The sequence below is a fragment of the Eublepharis macularius genome, chromosome 2 (assembly GCF_028583425.1).
Source record: "Eublepharis macularius isolate TG4126 chromosome 2, MPM_Emac_v1.0, whole genome shotgun sequence".
Lineage (NCBI taxonomy): Eukaryota > Metazoa > Chordata > Lepidosauria > Squamata > Eublepharidae > Eublepharis > Eublepharis macularius.
Window position 1 is genome coordinate 212,344,417 of NC_072791.1, and position 21,352 is coordinate 212,365,768.

The following is a 21,352-nucleotide window of genomic DNA, read 5'->3' on the forward strand; positions in this document are numbered from 1 at the left end:
GGCTTTGCTCATCCACTGTCTTAACCCAACAGGTATTAGGAGCAGGACAAGTGTCAATGGCCACCCCCCAACTTAACCCAGCTGAGATCAGGAGCAGAGCAGCTGACAACACCCACCCCTTTCACCCAGCCGGGATCGGGAGATCAGATGGCAATGCCTGCCCTCCTTCTCCCGACTGGGATCAGGAGCGGGGCAGGCGACAGTGCCCTCTGCCCGCCTTAACCCAGTTGGTATTAGGAGTGGAGCAGGTGGCAATGCCCTCCTCTGTCTTAACCCAGTTGGTATTAGTGGCGGAGAAGGTGGCAATGCCCCCCCGCCATCATCCATTTTGGATCAGGGGTGGAGTAGGTGGCAATGCCCACCTCCCGCCTTCACCTGGCTGTGATCAGGCACAGAGCAGGAGGCAATGCCCTTCTTCCCTTCATCCAGCTGGGATAAGGAGCAGAGCAGGCGGCAATGCCCACCCTCTTCAACCTACCGGAATAAGCCACTGAGCAAGCGGCAATGCCCACCCTGTCTTCACCCTGCCAGAGTCAGAAGCCACGCATACAGCAATACCTGCCCAACCCTCAACCTGCTGGAATCAGGAGCAGAGCAGGTGGCAAAGCCTCCCCCCGCCTTCACCCAGCTGGAATCAGGAGCAGAGCAGGTAGTAAAGCCCTCTGCCCACCTTCACCTGTCAGGATCAGGTGCAGAGGAGGCGGCAATGCCTGTTCCCCCTTCACCCAGCAGGGAGCAGGTGGCAATACCCACCCCGCTTCACCCAGCCGTAGTCAGGCACAGAACAGGAGGCAATGCCCCCTCCTCCCTTACCTGGCATGTATCATGGTTACTAGACTGGATAGAATTTGAAAGGTGGATTGGAGGGAGTAATGGAGAAGATTGGTCAAGCCTGGGACGCCCTCATATGCAAAGGCTGTGCACTTCTGAATCTCACTTTCTTGGGGTTCATGATGGGGACAGCTGCCCCCGTTTGTGTGAGCTCTATTGGTTTCTCAAAAACTTATGGTTGCCCACTGTAGATAATGGAAAGCTGTGCTAGATGGTGCTAGGGTCATAGTTTGCCTAGGTGCTGGAAAACCTTGGGCCAGCCCTGGATTGATCACTGTACCCAGTCAAGTTGGACCAGTGGGTCACCCTACCAAAGAGGCCGAGAACCGCTGCCCTGATGCTCTCCAATCTACGTCAGATTGTACGAGCTGGGAATATTGTATCATTCTATGTTTGCAGGGGGAAATGCAGCTCCAATGCCCAACCATTTGCCCTGAATGTTCTGCACCACAGGAGGATGCTCAGATGGCGAATTTGTCCTCCGTTCAATACCTCATTTTCTCTCTCTCTTGTCTGCTTTCTTCTTCATTAATCTTCCTTTCAAATTAAAGGGAGCGTGAGCCCTACCTTCAACTTCACAGCGCAGCAAATGGAGTTCCCAGGGCCAAATCTGGTGGTCCCCTTTGCCATCCCACAGAAACGTGCAGCATGCATACCATCGGGATGTGCTAGCACTGCTTCAGCCTGACCGACTCGTCTTCAAAATGCTCCCCCTATGAAACTACTTGTGGATCTGGGCTGTACTGCACCTGGACTCTCCAGCAGTCTCTTAAAACTTTCCCTTTATTACAAGGGTGTCCAAAGTTTGGCCAACTGGGTGATCCCAGGGTGTGGTCTGCCTGGTATTTTAGCAGAGGAGACAAGAGACTTTTTAAAAAGTTTAATGCCACTAAAAGTACATCATGAAACAGAGTCATTTTGAAGTATCTCTGACAAGCATCTGTTTCAAGAGGAACCGATTGAGCTAAAAGCGAACTGGGCTCACCAAAATGACACATCCCTGGACTTTTGGAGTAGGTGCATCCCATGTACAGATTCTGAGTATATATATATCCTAGAACTATCCTGAAATTTTGGGTACGCAGCCAAACTCTGGGCTGGCGTTCAGTTTTCAGCTGATGAGAGGGTGATTGGGGATCACCCTCTCATCAGCTGAAAAGCAGTTGCTTTCAAACTTCCCACCCTTCTTTTTCACTCAATGGGGATGGTGAGGAGGGGGTGAGAAGTTTTAAAACTTTCCTGCTGTTTGTAAATGCTGTTTTTAACTGAGGACTGAAGCTGGATCTCCTGAACGCAAAGCAGAGTTTACCAAGGAGCCACAGCCCCTCCCCTTCTCTTGCAAGTCTTTGATCCACCAAATCACACAGAAACCAGCAATTGGTCTGCAAATTACCCACCTTTCCCTCTTGCACACCTGTGGGTAGGACGGACCTGGGTGTGGAATTCTACCCGATTGGGTTTTGTTTCCTTCCAACTCACAGACCACGGACAAGACAGGAGTGGGTATCGGTAATTTATTTTGAACTTTACATCCATGTTCAAACGGCAACTGAGAGACAGCACCTCGACTGACATACAGCTGAAGAGAAAAAGGAAATTTCTGCCCTTCAGCTCAGTGACAAGACGTAATGAAAGAAAAGGTCTGGCCTTTATCGTTCTTCGACTCTTCTCCTCTCTCCCTCTTTTCTTGGGCTTGGTTCTGTTTGCAAAAATTCATTAAAACGTATGAGAAAGGGACGGTTTCCATTGCTAAGATGGCCCCCTGGTGGTCAAAAGCCAGTGAACAGCACAGGAATCCACTGCCTCGGGCACTTTAAAAAAAAAAAACGAGCTTTGCTGTAGAACTCAGCCCCCAAGAGAAGGAAGGGTTTGACCGTCAGAAGGACCAGCAGCGTGTCAGGAAGGCAGTTGTTGTGGTTGCTCCATCAGCCTTTTTTTTTTAACAACACAGAAATCATTTTGGGAACCTAAGGGGTGAGAGAGTCTACTGCACGTGTTTCTATTGTCAGGTTGATTTCTCCTCAGAGCGTGGTGCGCCTACCCCACACAACAGAGGGACTTGTTCGTTCATCTGGCAGGCAACCGTCTTTCTCCCAGCAGTCGTTCAGACCAGCTCTTTAAAGCCTCGGCTGAGAGGACAACTTTGCCTTCAGGTTTTCAGCAAGTTTGTCTAGGAACTCAAATGTACTCAAGTAGTCGGAGCGCTGCACACTAAGACGGAAAAGAAACACAAAGGTGTCCACGTTAAGACTGTGTCAAGCTCAAAAATGCTCCAAGACCTTCCAAACCCAGCAGAACAGGAAGCCATGAGGAATGTGGGCGCAGTTCACACAGGCGATAAAGAAGAGGGCTGCACCTGGCGCCGTTTTTGCTGTTGTTGAATTCCATTACAGGAGTATGAAGAATTCAAGGCTCAAAAGTTTCCTCAGAACATACAAACTAATAGCAAACTTATGGATAACTAGTGTGGGGTGGTGTCAGTCTAGGATCTGGGAGACCCAGGTTTGAATCTCCACTCTGTCGTGGAAACTCGCTGGGTGATCTTGGGCCAGTTGCATTCCTTCTCAGCCCAACCAACCTCACAGGGTTCTTATGAGGATAAAATGAAGAATGATGTAAGATCCCCATTGGGAAGAAAAAAAAAGTATAAATGAAGTAAACACTCTGGCAAGAGTTGTAACTCTTGTTAACTGTAGCAATAGTTAATTGGGGGGAGCGTGGGAGGGGAAACAGTTTGGCTATTTGTATCATTTAAAAAAAGTGACAGGGATACAAATGCTTTATCCTATTTGTATCAACTGTATCAAGCCTTTATTTATTAGCTTCTGGGGCAGGTCAGGACAGGAACTCTAAATGACTCCTTTCTGGAATTAGTTTTAGTACATTAAGATTTCAGATGCAATTCTCTGTGTAAGGGAATGGAATGGATTAGACTGTTACACATATTAATAAAATAAACCGCCCTTCAGGACAACTTAACGCTCACTCAGAGCGGTTTACGAAGTATGTTGTTATTATCCCCACGACAACCACCCTGTGAGGTGGGTGCGGCTGAGAGAGCTCTGAAAAAGCTGTGACTGATCCAAGGTCTCCCAAGTGGAGGAATCAAACCTGGTTCTCCAGATTAGAGTCCTGCCGCTCTTAACCACTACACCAAACTGACTCCCATGGCTGACAGGAGACTACTGAAGAATAGACAACCGAGAGCTGAAATGATAAAATGATAGCCATCTTCAAGTATTTGAAGGGCTATCACATATGGAATTAAGTGGAATTCTGTTTTGTTGCTCCAGAGGGTCGGACCAGAAACAATGGATTAAAATGAAACCAAATGAGTGTTTGTCTAAACATTAGGAAGAACTTCCTTTTGTGGGAGAGGTCCCTCAGTGGGACAGGTTTCCTCAGGAGATGGTGGGCTCTCCTTTGGAGGTTTTCAAGCAGAGGCTGGATGGCCATCTGTCAGCAATGCTGATTCTATGACTCAGTATGGACTCAGGCAGATTATGAGAGAGAGGGCAGGAAGGAATAAGCCAGTGCTTTCTTATGTGCCCAGGGTAATGCTAATCACCACTTTGGAGTCAGGAAGGAATTTTCCTCCAAGCTAGATTGGCAAGGAATCCTGGAGGCCTTCCTCTGGGCATGGAGCAGGGGTTACTGGGTGTGTGTGGGGGGGGGGAGGTAGATGTGGATTTTCTGCATTGTGCAGGAGGCTGGACTAGATTACCCTTGGGACCATTCCAGCTTTATATTTCTATGAAGTAAAATAAGATTCTCTCTCTCTCTCTCTCTCTCTCTCTCTCTCTCTCTCAAACACACACACACTCAGTCTTCTTCAGAAATGGATTCAAAACACGTATTAAGCAGCCATCCCAGATTATCTGTATACAAGAAACTTGAGGGCCTGGGAAGTGATTCATTGATAGTATTTTAATCCTGCCCTCCCTCTAAATAGCTCGGGTAAGCCTGCCTCATTCTCCTCCCCGCCCTTTTATCTTCACAACAACTCTGTGAGGTAGGCTAGCCTGAAAGAGAGTGACAGCCGCAAGCATTCAAAGCTGTGACTCCCTGGAACTTTAGCCAGCACTGCCTCAGCCTGGCTCCAACACGACCTTCTTCTTTTCCTGGCAGAAATCTTACAGATGGATCTCAGCGTCCTTAGAAGACGCTCTCCTGAGAGGCTGAAGACAGGCCCTTCTCCACCTGTCTGAAGGGCCACACCTTTCCTGACCTTTCAGGCTTGTAAGGGCACTTCTATTTCTGAGCCTTCCGCAGAGGGCTGTCTTGTGAGCTGAATTTTGGCAAGCAGTTCTTTGTTGCTTTATACAATAGGGGGTTATTAGCTTGCAGTGCCAACATCTTTTTAATTCTTGTGAGACCCTCTGGGATATGTAATAGTAAATAAAAGAAATGGACACCCAGAACTGCCCTAGGTAGCCCATCCATCTATCAAGGACCGTATTGTCTACTCAGACTCTTAACCGAATCAGGTTCAAGGTTTTGGTACTAACCTATAAAGCCCTGTATGGACTGGGACCGGCATATCTGCGGGACCGCCTCTGCCCATATGAACCCCAGAGGACTCTTCGCTCTAGCGATAAGCATCTATTAAAGATTCCTGGCCCTAGGGAGGCCCACCTGGCATCGACCAGGGCCAAGGCTTTTTCAGTCCTGGCCCCAGCCTGGTGGAACGCTCTGCCCAATGAGACCAGGGCCCGGCGAGATTTGTTAGCATTTTGCCGGGCCTGTAAGACAGAGCTGTTCTGCCAGGCATATGGTTGATGCCGGGCGGTGCCCCCTAGCCAGGGGAGCACAGTATATGCCCTCCCTATTAGTGACACCTCCATCTCTCATATATCCCTGGCAAAATGCTCCGGAGATGGCTAAATAGGGGGTCGTCTGGATTATGTGCCGCTGTGTTTACATACATACATACACACACATATATGTGTGTGTGTGTGCATGTGTGCGAGTATGTTTACATGTATGTTAATCTATGTATTGGGATGTTTTATGATTTTAAATTGTATATATGATGAAATATGTTTTTAAACTTGGTTGTGATCTGCCCTGCGCCTGCTGATGTGGGGAGGGCGGAATATAAATTAAATATAAATAAAATAAATAAAATAATTGACGAGCAGATGAAGCGCATCTCCTTTTGCACCCGATCTATACTGTATTTGATCATCCTTCTGATGTGATTAGCAGACCTGAGCTTAGGTCTCCAAGAATCTCTGGGTGCAGCCCAAAAAAACTTCTTCTCAGCAGCATTCACATAAATCCTTCTGGCTCAAGAATTCTTTGGCCTGGGTGGATTTGCAATAGCACCCTCCGAACCAGTGCTTCTCCTTTCTAAGACCGTTGCAGTTAATGGGCCAGCTCCTCTCCTTCTAGGATCAGTAGCAAGCTACCTTTTGATTCATTTCATACTGAATTTTTTCATCACAGCACAAACCTCCTGGTCTTGGAAATGCCCAGGCCGTCACTTCACGGACAAGTTATTGGCAGGAAAGTAATCACAAGGAAATTCTGATGTATTCCTGGAAAAGTTGCAGAATTGGCTCCAACTTTCGCTAATTTGAGGGGGCAGCAGGGCAACAGAAAGTTAGGTAAACTGGAGTAAAACAGAGATTGTTTTACTGGTTTAAAGGAAATTTCTGTTTGAAGCTGTGTGGTAAGGGGGAAAAGCTTAGTTGTCCAAACTATGAGCGGAACTACAAGTGACAAAAGGCACAGGTTGGACACTTGTCAGCTTCCCTCAAGTTTTGATGGGAAATGTAGGCAGCTTGGCAGAATGTTGGACAAGTGACAGTTGAAAAGTCCATTGGACAGCAGTCAGAGAGCCAAGCTGTAAGACCAGGATGCCTACATTTCCCATCAAAACTTGAGGGAAGCTGACAAGTGTCCAATCTGTGCCTTTTGTCACTTGTAGTTCCGCTCTATGTAAGTATCTGCTCAAGAATATTCCAAGCCAATATTGCTCTCAGAAAAGAGAAAGAATTGTGGTGGATATCCTGGAAACAAAACTTCCTATTTTTGTAATTCGACAGACTGCATCGAGTCGGAGGTGGACAATTTATGTTTTCATGCACCTCTCAGCCTCTCATACTTACTTCGGTAGTCCTTTAATGCAAGCAGACAGATCTTTTGTCATGAAGCCAGCCTCAATGGTCTCGACACAGACTTCCTCCAAGGCGGTGGCAAAGTTCTTGAGTTCTGTGTTGTTATCTAACTTTGCTCTATGTGCTAGACCTCTGGTCCAGGCAAAGATAGAGGCTGGCAAAGGGAGAAAGGAAGAGAGAGAGAGAGAAAGAAAAACAATCAACCCAACACATTTAAGTGGTTTGGCTGCAAATTGGCACCCTACTGGTTCAAATCCCACTACTGCCATGAGCTCAGTAGGTGGCCTTGGATAAGCCACTCCTCTCAGTCCCAGCTCCTCAGCTGTATTGTGGGGATAACAACAACACTAACTTGTTTACCGCTCTGGGTGGGGCACTAATCTGACTAGAAGAGCAGTATATAAGTGCAGTTATTATTGTTATTATTATATCATGGAAATAACAAAAGTTGATTGCCCAGGCGAGTTTTCCATCCAAGACTACTTAAAAACCTGATTTGGAGTTCACCTGTGGGTCAAACAAATTCTTCTGCCCCTTTTGGGTTGCTTTTTCCTCAAGCTTTCTGAAGGGGCAGCTGAGTGTCCCCTTCCAGGTCCTCACATCTGGAAATCCCCTTTCCCAAACCATTATCTTAGTTTTATGACCACTTCACACATTTCATATCCTGAGCTTTTGATGCACTCAGATGGGGTGCACCCGGGAGTGCTTAAAGAAGAGCTTGAAGATCCTTCACTGATTATCTTCCAGACCTCTTGGAGGTCAGTTGATGTGCCGGAAGACTGGAGGAGGGCAAATGTCATCCCAATCTTCAGGAAAGGAGAAAAACACTATCCTGGGAACAACAGGCCAGTCAGCCTGGCCTCTGTACCAGGGAAGATACTGGAACAGATATTAAAGGTGTTAATCTGCAAGCACCTGATGGACATCATGGTGATACGGGGAAGTCGGCATGGATTTGTCCGCGACAGGTCCTGCCAGACCAACCTCATCTCAAGTGACAGGCTTACTGGTTCACGGGAATGCTGTCAATGTAGTTTATCAGTACTTTGCTAAAGTTTTTGGCAACATTCCACATGATGTTCTGATGGGTCAACTGGAGGACTGTGGACTGGACTCTAGGATGGGTAGAGGGACAGGGAACTGGCTGGAAAATCGCACCCAAAGAGTTGTTGTCAATGGCATCAGGTCTGATTGGAGGGAGGTGTCCAGTGGAGCGCCACAGGGCTGGACCCAGTGCTCGTCAATATTTTTATAAATGATCTGGATGAGGGTGTGAAGGGATTACTCATGAAATTTGCAGATGGCACCAAACTGGGAGGGGCAGCAAAGACCCTTAAAGACAGAGAGAGAATTAAACGAGAACACACTGGAAAAGTGGGCAGAACTGAGTAAGATATAATTTAACATCGGTAAGTGCCAGGTTCTCCACAAGGGTAACAAAAATGTAAAGGGACTTGGGAATGTTCAATTTGGAGAAAAGGAGGTTGAGAGACGACACGATTGCTCTCTTTAAGTATTTAAAAGGCTTTCACTTAGAGGAGGGAAGGGAGCTGTTCCTGTTGGCAACAGAGGATAGGACTCAAAACAATGGGTTTAAACTACAGAAGGGAAGGTACCAGCCAGATGTTAGGAAGAACTTCTTGATGTTAAGAGTACATCAGCAGAGGAATGGCTGCCTGGGGGTGTGGTAGGTTCCCCCTCATGGACAGTCTTCACGGAGCGGCTGGATGAATATTTGTTAGGGTTGCTTTAGGCTTTTCATGCAGAGGGCTGTATTAGATGGTTTGTAAGGCCCCTTGCAACTCTATGATTCTAGGATTCATAGAGAGGGTGCTTGGGTATCTCATCCAGGTGTCTGCTTAGAAAGTTCACTGCCATGGCTGCTGACACAGCGAGTGACGAGAGGGCCTCCTGATTCCATGGAAGCTGTGCAGTGCAGGCCTTGCTCTGCTCTTAATTCCAATCACTGACTGAACGGCAATAATTCCCGAGTTACACTGCTACATTTCAAATGATGTCTGGGGAGGGCTTGTAATCTGAAGTGTGCCTATAAATGGTGAATTCATTCTCTCGTACTCGAGGCTCATCTACACTGCAAACAACATAGCACAATGTTTCATGCAAACAAAAGCCTGTTTGGTGTAGTGGTTAAGAGTGGCAGGACTCTAATCTGGAGAGCCAGGTTGGATTCCCCCCTCCTCCACTTGCAGCCAGCTGGGTGGCCTTGCGTCAGTCACAGCTCTCTCAGCCCCACCCACCTCACAGGGTGATTGTTATGAGGATAACAACACTTTGTAAACCACTCTGAGTGAGTGATAAGTTTTTCTGAAGGGTGGTATATAAATCAAATGCTGTTATTATTATTATTAATATAAAGGCATAACATTTCATGCTAATACATGTGGCATAACAGAGAACTATCGTTCTTTTACACTCCCCTTTATTTATTGCAGAGGTGGTGCTCCTTTCGCATTAGGTACTTTTGGGCTCTTTTGTCTTCCATGAGCAGAAGTGCCTAGTGCCAGAGGCATGCATGCTCCACAGCGGAGGGCTGCCTCCACAATCAATGAAGAGGAGCACAAGCAGAAAGAAAGTATAGGATGCAAGCTTAAGCTTTTCGGGTAGACACTCGGTACTACTGAGAAAGCAGGAAGTATTGTACCAATAGGGTTGGTGGAAGTTTCTTGGCCTTTCTGGTGCATGCGATAGTGGCGGGTCACCGTGCCATGCGCCGCTTCAGCTTCCACTGTTCTGCCATCGGGACAGATCAGGACGCTTGTCATCATTCCAAGGGAGCCATAACCTGGGCAGGAGAATAAAGCCGGTGATGCCTTTCACTGAAATTCTGAGTTGATGGCATGAAAGTCTGCTCCGCCTGCCAAGCCAAGGAAAACACAACCCACCAGCTCTTCTTAATAGCCTTTGGGAATATGATGGAGGGGAGAGCCAAAAGAGACTCTCTCTCAACATGGAGGCTCCATTACTTCCTGCAAGGGATCATCCCAGAGGAATCGGACTGTCTGGAAAACCAGTACTGGATTGGATGGGTCTGTAGTACAACCCAGCAGGGTCCTTCTTACAGCCACTGGCAGTGCAGCCAGCCTCCGTATCACCAGGGTTTTTTTTCAGCAGGAATGTGGTGGAACGGAGTTCCGGAACCTCTTGAAAATGGTCACATGGCTGGTGGCCCCGCCCCCTGATCTCCAGACAGAGGGGAGTTTAGATTGCCCTCCGCATTGCTCCAGTGGTACGGAGGGCAATCTCAACTCCCCTCTGTCTGGAGATCAGGGGGCGGGGCCACCAGCCATGTGACCATTTTCTCCGAGGGCAACCCACTGAGTTCCACCACCTCTTTTCCCAGAAAAAAAGCCCTGCGTATCGCCATTGACCAGTCAGGTTAACCAAGTGTTGCAACGTAATCATACCTTGCGCAACCGAGTCAGACTGAACATCACCATCGTAATTCTTGCAGGCCCAGATAAACCCTCCCTCGGATTTCAGTGCTTGGGCCACCATATCATCTATGAGCCGATGCTCGTACCAGATGTTTTGGGCTTCAAACTGTGACTTGTACTCCCTGGAGAATAAAGAAAATTGAGCGATTACAGATGGCGCATGCAGACTGAAAGAAGAATGGAAAGTAACTTACATCTTGCATAATGCAGAAGAAAGGGGAAACAGACATGGGCTACAACCAAGAACTACACGCAGACCTGTTCCTCATTTTTCCAGGCAATCTGGAGAGAAACTACCTGCACTTTTCACCTTATATATCTGTAATGGAAAAGGCTGATGTCTGAAAAAGTGTATTGCAATGGAAGCTACCCAATGGCCTAAAAGTTACCTCTGTCTTCATTAAAAGGAAAGGTGACCTGGTCTACTGAACAGGAACAGAAGCTTTGGTGCAACATTCTTTTTAGGGTGCTTTCCCCCATCCAGTAAATGTGAGCAGGGGTCATTTTGTGGAAAAAGAGCAGTAGGAACTCATTAGCATGACTCATTAGCATATGCCATGCCCCCTGCCATCACCAGAAGTGTGTCATTAGCATAATTGATTTGATTAGGCCCGAAATGGCCAGGGTCCAGCTGCTGCCAGATGGAGGAGTGTTCCACCACCTGGTGGCAGCCCGATCAGGCCCATTTTGGGCATGTTTTGGCCTGGATCAGGCCCCAAATGACCCAGATCAGGTTGGTGCCGGGTAGGGGAGGGATCCCCCACCAGGCACAGACCCAATCCTGGCAGTTTGGGACCAGATTCTGGCCAAAATAGGCCCCAAATGGACAAAAATGGACATTTGGGGCCCGTTTGGGCCCGGATCAGGGTCAAAGCAGACCGGACCAGGTCAGTGCCAGGCAGGGGAGGGTTCCCCTGCCCAGCACCAATCTGATCCCGGTCGTTCTGGCCCCGATCCCAGTGGAAATGGGCCCTAAATGCCCGAAAATGGCCAGTTTGGGCCCGGATTGGGGCCAAAATAGCCCGGATTGGGTTGGTGCTGGGCAGGGAAGGGTTCCCCTGCTTGGCACCAACCCAGTCCTAGCCGTTTTGGCCCGGATCAGGGCCATTTCAGCCCCAATCCAGGCCGAAACGGGCCCAAAACAACTGAAAATGGCTATTTCACGCCTGTTTGGGCCTGAATCGGGGCCGAAAAAGCCGGGACCTGCTTGGTGCTGGGCGGGGGAAGGGTCCCTCCACCCAGCACCGACCCAGTCCCAGCTGTTTCGGCCTCAATCCAGGCCGAAATGGGCCCAAAACAGCCAAAAATGGCCATTTTAGGCCCGTTTGGGCCCAGATCGGGGTTGAAACAGCCGGGACTGGGTCGGTGCCGGGCAGGGGAGGGGTTTCCACCTGGCACCAACCCAGTCCCAGCCATTTTGGCCCTGATCCTGGCTGTTTCAGCCCCAATCCCGGGGGAAATGGGCCCAAAATGGCCATAAGGGGAGAGCTCTATCAAAGCCTCTCTTGATACTCACAATGCAGGGAGAGAGCCCTTGGCCTTTGTGAAAATGGGAGTGGATGGTAGAGTGTGTCCATACCAGGGAACAGTCTGAGAGAAAGAAAAAAAACTTTGGGACCTCAACTGAGTTCAGGCCCTTGAATTCTATCTTTATTTCAATGTTTATATTTGGCACTGATTATGAACTTATTTTAAATCCTAAAATGCATTCTCTTACTAACTCAAATATCCACAGGCTCCAACCAGCTGTCGATTTAAGTCAATAAAGAGAAATTCTACAAGATAACACAAGTCAATTCAGCTCCCATTGCCCTTGAGGGGGGGAAAGCAGATTTTGAGAATGAGCTGTTCAGGAATCAGAGGAGTTAGCTGAGTTAGTCTGTAGTTGCAAAAGACTAAAGAGTCCAGTAGCACCTTTAAGACTAACCAACTTTACTGTGGCATAAGCTTTCGAGAACCACAGCTCACTTCGTCAGATGCATTTGACGAAGAGAGCTGTGGTTCTCGGAAGTTTATGCTACAATAAAGTTGCTTAGTCTTAAAGATGCTACTGGACTCTTTACTGTTTAGGAATGTGCAAGAAAGTATGTAATTCCCTTGAACACAACTGCCTGCAAAATGAAAATAAAGTAACAAAATATTGTTGATTACTTCTCATAGATCTCCTGAAAGATGTCCTTAAATCTGCCGTCGTATTTCTTCAAAATGGTGTTTTTGGTGCTCATATACAGAGGCCAACTTTTAGACAGCGCCATCTGGAAGGAGCTGTGAGCAAAGTCCTTGATGGATTGGTCAAGGTTGAACATTCCCATAGCCACACCTCCACACTCTATACCACAGAAAGAGCAAAGTAAAGAGGATTTAGGCACAACTAAGTTTGGTTCTGAGCAGCACAATCATTCATGCGATACACATACATACTGTCACGTTTCCAAATGTTATGGAACAGCCCTACCATGCAACCATGCCAAAGGCAGAGTCCTTTATTCATGGAAATATAATACCCTTAATAAGAAGCAGGAGTATTATGAACATCAGCCACAGTGATGCAGTGGTTAAGTGTTTCTGACTAAGAGCAGAACCACAAGTGACGCCTGACACAGGTTGGACGCTTGTCAGCTTCCCTCAAGTTTTGATGGGAAATGTAGGCGTCCTGGTCTTGCAGCTTGGCTCTCCAACTGCTGTCCAATGGACTTTTCAACTGTCACTTGTCCAACATTCCGCCAAGCTGCCTACATTTCCCATCAAAACTTGAGGGAAGCTGACAAGAGTCCAACCTGTGTCAGGCGTCACTTGTGGTTCCGCTCTAAGATCTAGGAGATCCAGGTTCAAATCCCCCTTCTGCCACCCATGCTTGCTGGGTGACCTTGAGTCAGTCACACACTCTCAGTCCAATCCGCTTCGCAGGGTTGTTATGAAGATAAAATGGGGGAGAATGACATACGGCACTTTAGGGGCAGCTTTTGAGAGAAATGAAGGTTATGAATAAGGTAAATAAATACAATTTTAGGGCATTCCAAGCCAAGCACCATCATACAGAGACGTCTGTTTCTAACGGGGAGATCCCTGAAGAACCAAGATGACGACTTCTGGACTCCTCTAAGGCAGCTGCTATTCCAGTGAACTGAAGGAAAGCCAGGACTGACTGTGCGTCTTGAGGAAGACGCTAGTGAGCCATGAAGCCCAATAGCAGGCCTCACGACACATACATGCTCGTGTTGTTTGGATAACAGGACTTCCATGCTGCACGTTGTGGTCACAGCCACTGTTTTCAATGCCTTTAAAAGACCAAGACAGTGTCTTGGTCTATCAACGACTGCTGGCTACGATAGCTAAAGGGAACCTCCAGGTGCAGAGGCAGTCTATCTATGAACACCAGTTATCGCGAAGTAAATAGTAGGAGAAATGCAGCTGCCCTCGGGTCCTGCTAGTTGGCTAGCAGACAGGGCCGTATTAACCCATGGTTGGGCCCACAAGCTTTCAGGTATTTCAAGTGGCAATATTTTTATCATGGGAATGCACATTACTATCTAGGGACATTTCTAGTAACGTGCAATTAAGAGCTGGGTGAAGGGCAAATGACATGACAGTTTCTTGCAGGAAAGTTTTTAAGCTCCCCAAATCTATGCAGCAACACAAAAAGGTGGCAGCAGTCTGGCATGCTCAGAAGTTTTCTTCTCTCTGACCTTGTTTCTACGACATGGACATCACTGTTAAGATTTTAAAGATGTCCATACTGGCTTCACCATACTGTCGACATAAAAACTGATCTCATTTAAAGATCTAACTGTCATCCTCAGATTAGTCAGATGGCATCTGATGAAGAGAGCTGTGGTTCTCGAAAGCTTATGCCACGGTAAAGTTGGTTAGTCTTAAAGGTGCTACTGGACTGTTTTCTATTTTGTCTCAGATTAGTGATTGTCACACATGCAAAAGTCGTTCAAATGTAACAGAATGCTCAATTGACCCATAGTGGAAACATGGAGGCCTATCTTTTGTTCAGCGTGTGGTTTAATGTCCCCCCCTATTCCTGTGACTCAAATTACAGGCTATCATGTCTGATCTAAGCCACTATTGTAACTGGACAAGGACCAAGTTCATAGCTAGCTATCACCTATTGCATCTGTGTCTCCCAGAGCAAGCGGTGAAGCAGCCCGTTAAGACAGGTTGTGTAGTAACGGAGCTCTTTCAAAGACACACAGGCATCTAGCAGCCCCCTGCTGTTTTTAAAAGATTCCTTTATAAAAAGAGCAGTATTTTCACAGCCTATACAGTTTATTTGTGAGTCAAGGTGTCTCCAAGTAAGAGCAGTTTCTCAGGTTAGATTTTGCAGATAAGGAACGAGGCGTGGAATATTTGTGGGTGCACACACCTGGCTATCAAAGGCCTTATTTGAATGAGAAATATATTTTTTTAATTTACTCTATTTTTTTCTTTACTTCCCTCAAGGAGCTGGATGTGGCATACATGATTTACCCCTCTATTTTATCCTTACAACAATCCCGTGAGGTAAGCTAGGCAGAGAAAGGGTGACTGGCCCCATGTCTCTCATGTGAAAGGGATTTTAAATGTCACTGGCTTAGAGACTGAGGGCCAAACTACAAGTGACGCCTGACACAGGTTGGACACTTGTCAGCTTCCCTCAAGTTTTGATGGGAAATGTAGGCAGCGTGGCGGAATGTTAGACAAGTGACAGTTGAAAAGTCCACTGGACAGCAGTTGGAGAGCCAAGCTGCAAGACCAGGATGCCTACATTTCCCATCAAAACTTGAGGGAAGCTGACAAATGTCCAACCTGTGTCATTCGTCACTTGTAGCTTGGCCCTAAGAGACAACTGCAGGAATCTGTTAATACCTCTGGAGTTTGTTTTATTGCCTCTTGGCCAAAGGAGCTGTAACTTGACTGTAACTTGAAGCCAGTACCATTCAGCATTCCTGACAAGGGCTCCTGTACCTTTAAGAGCAGCCAGGCAGGGAAGCTCTCCCCTCCTATGTGGCTCTTCAAATAAGGGGTGAAGCTACAGCTGTGCTGTGACACTCTTAAAGATATAGCAGCATTCGGAGAACAATGGACCTGCAAGCTCTAAGATCAGCTTTCTGTTTCCTACTGTGGTCAGCTAGATGCTTTTGGGAAGCATCAAGTACTGTGTGAGCGATCCTCCTTTGCAATATGTCTCCAGCAACTGGTATATCAGAGACAGACAGGTCATGGCTGTGAATAATCTATTCTTAACTAGCTTAGTTTGTAGCTAATGATTAGACCTGGCTACCAAGAGCCTTCTCTCATCATTTACCCCACAAGCAATTGGTATTTAGAGATAGATTGCCTCTGAACGTGGAGGATTCCTCTCCTATCAGGTATCCCATAAGCAACTGGCATTTATGGGACAATGGCATGCCCGCTGCGGGGCCTTGGGAGGGCTGCGTCGCTGGGCCAGGCCTCCCTACCGCCTGCGCCAGGCCTCTGAGGGGCTGTGAAGGCGGCAAGGAGGCCCAGCACAGTGGCGCAGCCCTCCCAAGGCCCCAAAGAGGAACCCTGCTGAATCGGTTTTCAAGAGCCCATTGTACTTTCCCACACAACGGGCTCTGTTGCTAGTTTTTTTATAACATCCAGCCAGAGGAAGGGTTCTAGTGAACTCAAAAGCGCACACACTGTCATATGTCATTTGGTTGGTCCTAATAAAAGATATTATGAAGATTCCTATGCCACCTTTTAAGCTTCCTGGCATGCAGAGGTCCTCACCCAGCACTATAAACTCTATCACAGGTGGCTCAGTTACAGCCCTAGGATGGTGTTCACCAATCTCTTGGTGAGGCAGTGGTATACTAAATATTTCAACCCTCCAGAGGGCATTTCTGGCACAAAGGTGAGGGAGAAGTTTTACATATTAAAACAGGTCTCTTCGCTGAAAAACAGGAACGACTTGTTTTAGTCATTTAGTGTCTAAAACATATGACTTGGGCAGATTGTGTCATAAAAGAAAATCGCCTCTAGCTGGCATGCGCAACATAAAATGGATAAGAAAATGAGTTACAAGCGAGTTCTTGATTCAGATCTCACACAGCTACTGAGCTTGCTGAGTAGCTGACTTAAGTCAGCCACTCTCTGCTGCAAGCCAATATTCTCTTTCCCCTCCTGCTGAAACACTGAAGAAAATAATACTGTCCCAACTTACAGGGTTTTGACTTTTTCTCAAGTTTTTAAAAAGGGGCTGAAGCACAAAGCAACACATTGAAAAGACTGAAACGACATCAGCTGGGAATTAAGACTAGAACTTCATTGGGCTGAATGGATTCCAACAAGTCCTTACCAGCCTCCACTTGGCTCCGTTGGGACACTGCCTACAACTGTTCAATCATGGCCAGAATGCAAATCTTAAGCGAACACACAAGAATAAAACCCTGGACAACTCTTACAGAACAACGCTATAGCTGTCCCTCATTTTGTACTGCACAATTGAGTACGAAGCATTTATTGCACAACCACACCAATGAATACAGCCAACGGCAGTTTGACACCCCCCTCCCAACCAGAGGCAGTGGTGATGAAAGGTATTTAATTCACAGTTCTAATGAATGAAGCCTCTTGTTTATACAGACAATGTTAACTCTGTTAATCCACACACACGAGCACAGTCTCCTAGTAACTTTCGCAAGCCATGCTGAAGGAGCTGAGAACCGTGAGGTCCGAGAGAAAACTCTGTCTCCATTGCCTAAAAACATTCTTGGCTTCCTCTTCAGATAAATAAGGAACCTGGCAGTAATTTTGTACAGCTTGAACCTCTCAGCTGTTGGGAACAGGAGCCACAAAAGCGCCACTCGGCCATAATGCTCAAGGTCCAGGCATGATGGCTCTCTCTACCTTAAGGGGTTGTTGCCATGATAAAAATGGGTGGGAAAAAACACAAACTCCTTCATGGAAGGGCAGGATTTTTTTTTAAAAGGAGCTCTAAAATTACCACAAGCTCTATTATGTTCCATTCATAAAAGCGTGAAATATGCAGAGCCAACCTAAACAGTTACACTCTTCTAAGCCCATGGACTTAACAACAACAACAACAACATTCGATTTATATACTGCCCCTCAGGACAACTTAATGCCCACTCAGAGCGGTTTACAAAGTATGTTATCATTATCCCCACAACAAAACACCCTGTGAGGTGGGTGGGGCTGAGAGAGCTCCAGAGAACTGTGACTAGCCCAAGGTCGCTCAGCTGGCTTCAAGCGGAGGAGTGGGGAATCAAACCTGGCTCTCCAGATTAGAGTCCCGCGCTCATAACCACACCACCAAACTGGCTCTCTTAACTGACTTAACTTTGCTTAGGATTGCATGGGAATGAAAGAAAATGCCACTGGAGTCCCTCTTGCAAAAAGTTTGGTGTGCCACTTTAAAATAAATAAATGTCAATTCAAGTAGATTTCACAACACCTCAAGCTGGTTTTGCATCCAGATCTGCAACACCAACGCAGTTGTGGATCATCTAAATTCTCAGGCTGTGCCTTGGCCTCTGGCCTAAGAGAGAATGGAGGAGGGCACAGCAGCTGCAGCTGACAGCTGGGCATTCAAAACATACTTCCTGTGCTCCTGGCCAGCAGACAGCTTTATGGAAGGGCCACTTGAGGGAAGATTAGCAGCCCTGTACCCGCCCCCCCCCCCCAGTACCATAGAGTAGATGGCTAGCAAGACCTCATCACACAGCTGCTAACTCCTGCTTCTCATGAGGCAACTGTGTGTGTGTGTGTGTGTGTGAGTGTAGATGCAAGAAGGATCTGGACTCCGTCTCCAGCTACTGACTTCCTAGTTTAAGGTCTAAGCCTTCTTAGAAAGGATTCTTCCAATTATTCTTTTTATACAGAGGCCAGCATTTTAACTGTTTGCTCCCCCCGCCCTCTCTCTCACACACACACAACGTACTCACAGCCCCTTAAATACCTACTTTCAAAGTTATGTATTGTGTAAGTTACCGGTTTTCCTCCATCCTTTGGTGTGTAGGTCATCTCTACTATTCCAGGGCCCGGCACAACAAAATCGGTGGCTCTGTACTGTGAAAGTAGAACAGCAAATAATTGGGAAGGATTATGGACAATGCTACAGCCTGGAAAAATCATTTCACAAACATTCTGCTAGAATTCTGCATCGTGTTTGTGAGAGATGAGTTTTCTATGTTTCTGCCTTCGTTGGTGGGAAAGAGAGGAATCTCTTTAGGCACTTATTTTAAAGGTGCCCTCCAACTAGAGTTGCACGTTGCACAAATCTATTTTGCTAGCTGACACACTGTTGATAGTTTCAGGTAGGTAGCTGTGTTCGTCTGCAGTAAAACAGCAAGATTCAAGTCTAGTAGCACCTTAGAAACCACCGAGATTTTCACAGTAGAAGCTTTTGAGAGTCATGGTTCTGATCGCAATACACTACTTTGCAACACCTGTCGCACCTTCTGCCTGGGATAGGCTCAGAGATCTCCATCCCTACTTGTATCAGACGACCAGAACTTTGACTATCAAAAGCTTCTAACTGGAAAAACTTGTTAGTCTCTAAAGTGCTACTGGACTCAAATTTTGCTGACAAAATGTTGCAATCCATGCAGCGTCTCAAGCTACCATATCTAAAATCTGTAACGGGCATGCCTTGCGACAGGACCCTGCCGTACGTAAAGTATTTGCGTTCTGTTCTTTATTGCAGGCTTTATCTTGTCCTAAATAAAAATGTAGGCGGTCCAACAGCAGCAAGAATAACAATCCCAAACAAATCAGGTTTTTATTTTCTGGGATTTTGTGCTGTTTTATGTCCTGGCTTTTTAATGGCTGCGATTATTGTTTTTACTGTGCATTTTTTTTACAGTCACCCTGACCAAGTTCTCTGGAGAGGGAGCACAGAAAAATAAATAAATGTACATCTAGACATACAGGGTGCAACTCAAGGTACTCACTTGATCTCCAAATGCGTGACGGCCAATGATGATGGGTTTCACCCATCCAGACACCAGCCGGGGGATATTTTTGCAGATGATGGCTTCCCGGAACACCGTGCCCCCCAGAATATTTCTGATGGTCCCGTTTGGAGATTTCCACATTTGCTTCAACTTGAATTCTTCTACTCTCTTCTCGTCAGGAGTAATCGTGGCACATTTGATTCCTACGTTGTACTTCTTGATGGCTTCAGCAGCTTCCACAGTGACTTTGTCATCAGTTGAGTCGCGGTTCTCTATGCCCAAGTCATAGCTGCAAGGAAGACCCCACCCCTACTGTTAGTTATGCACCTCATCGACCTATCCAAGACATTATTGAAAGCATTACAGAAAGGCAGGGTGAAAAATACGTGTTCAAAAAAATGAGGCTGGATCACAGAAATCAGCACAAGCAGTTAAAAATGTATTTATTATTTTTATGTTGCCTTACCTGAATACCATGAAAGCTCAAAAGATTTGAGAGGAAACAATAATAAGCAAACAATAGGGTGGAAACCCCAGTTACAGTGCTTCTTCAAGAAATATCCAGCATGCACAGAAAATCTGAGAAATTAGCACAATTTTTCGCATTGCAACCCGGTGCAGTGATGCCACAGTAAGCCTACTGCTTTTTATGGCCTAGAGCAGGGGTGGCCAAACTGCGGCTCGGGAGCCACATGTGGCTCTTCTAGACATATTGTGCGGCTCCTGGAGATCTCTGAGTTTTGCCCTGGCCATACATTTTATTTGAGTTCCCTCCCTCTCTCTCCTTCTTTCTTTCCATGTCTTTCCCTTCCTTCTTTCTATATCTTTTTTATATTTTCAATAAAAATGCTGGGTTTTCCAGGTCTGACTCAGAAAATACCTGGGGACTTTGGGAGTGAAGCCTAACAAGGATGTGACATCACTTTTGTGATGTCACTTCCAAGTCAAAGGTCATGTGATGGCTCTTCACAAGCTCCACTCCTGATGATGTCCCTTCCAGAATACGGCACCAAAACCCCACCCCTTCCTGTGATGTCACTTTCAAGACACTCCCCCAAACCTGCCTCTTCATTTGAAGTCACTTCGAGGCATCATGTCTTGCGGCTCTCAAATATCTGATGTTTATTCTATGTGGCTCTTAAATTAAGCAAGTTTGGCCACCCCTGGCCTAGAGTTACTAGAGTAACTTTGCTTACAATTTCATTGTAAGAGCTCAGACTGTGAGCTTACCATGTATCTTGAAGTTGCTCAAAGGGTTCAAAATCTCTAGTACCCCGTTTCATATGGGATGGACCTGTTTTGTGAACTCAGTAGTCTAGTGATTCTTGATTTAAATTTTTTTTGAGGAAATATGTAAAAGTGCTGCTCCCACTTTAGCATCTTTCTCTTGACAGCTTGGAGCATTTACTTTATAAAGAATTATGTATTTCCCTTGTTAGGGCAACAGCTTCAGTATCTGTGCAGCAACAGAAAATGGAAAAACACCCAGGCATAGCTGCATGGAGGGTACTGACAAGTAAGGGTCTGGCCGCTTTTGGGAAAACTCAATTGTGAGATGTCACTCTCAAATCAGGCTTAGCCAATTCAAGCCAAATGGCATTCTTTTCAGAGTTTTATTACGGAAAAATGTCACACTGCATGTCCTCCAATAAAAGTTCATTTTGTACTCAGCCACCCAATTGCAGCTGCATTTCATACTTCTTTCCTCTTTAGTGTCTTGAATGAAAATTGAGGTATTCATAAGCGCTAAGCACCCTTATATATTTTACAATTATTGTCACCTCTCTTTTTAAAAGAGAAGAGAGACAGAATCCCGCTCTTACAGGGTGTGTGTGTAAACACCTAAGACAACTGTATAAGACCTGGGGCCGAGCATCTGCCCTCCATTTATGAAGGTATCTGAAACCTGGCCTGGTCCACAGAGCCAAGTCTTTGGCTTCCAGACTCTGGCCCAGCAGAAACAGCCCTCACTTAGAGCAGAACCACAAGTGACAAAAGGCACAGATTGGACACT

The 21,352-nt window shown here is 46.5% G+C and overlaps 1 protein-coding gene across 1 annotated transcript in view; it reads right to left on the minus strand.

Moving 5' to 3' along the window:
• Positions 1-2,330: 2,330 nt before the first annotated feature.
• IDH1 (isocitrate dehydrogenase (NADP(+)) 1) overlaps positions 2,331-21,352 on the minus strand; it is a 36,067-nt gene continuing 17,045 nt past the window's right edge. Inside the window, exons 3-9 of the mRNA XM_054970646.1 lie at positions 19,336-19,627; positions 18,346-18,451; positions 12,560-12,737; positions 10,379-10,530; positions 9,616-9,756; positions 6,945-7,107; positions 2,331-3,042 (exon numbers count right to left, since the gene is read on the minus strand). Of these exons, the coding sequence (XP_054826621.1) occupies positions 2,949-3,042; positions 6,945-7,107; positions 9,616-9,756; positions 10,379-10,530; positions 12,560-12,737; positions 18,346-18,451; positions 19,336-19,627 (1,126 nt within the window). The 3' untranslated portion in view covers positions 2,331-2,948. The remainder of the gene's footprint in view (positions 3,043-6,944; positions 7,108-9,615; positions 9,757-10,378; positions 10,531-12,559; positions 12,738-18,345; positions 18,452-19,335; positions 19,628-21,352) is intronic.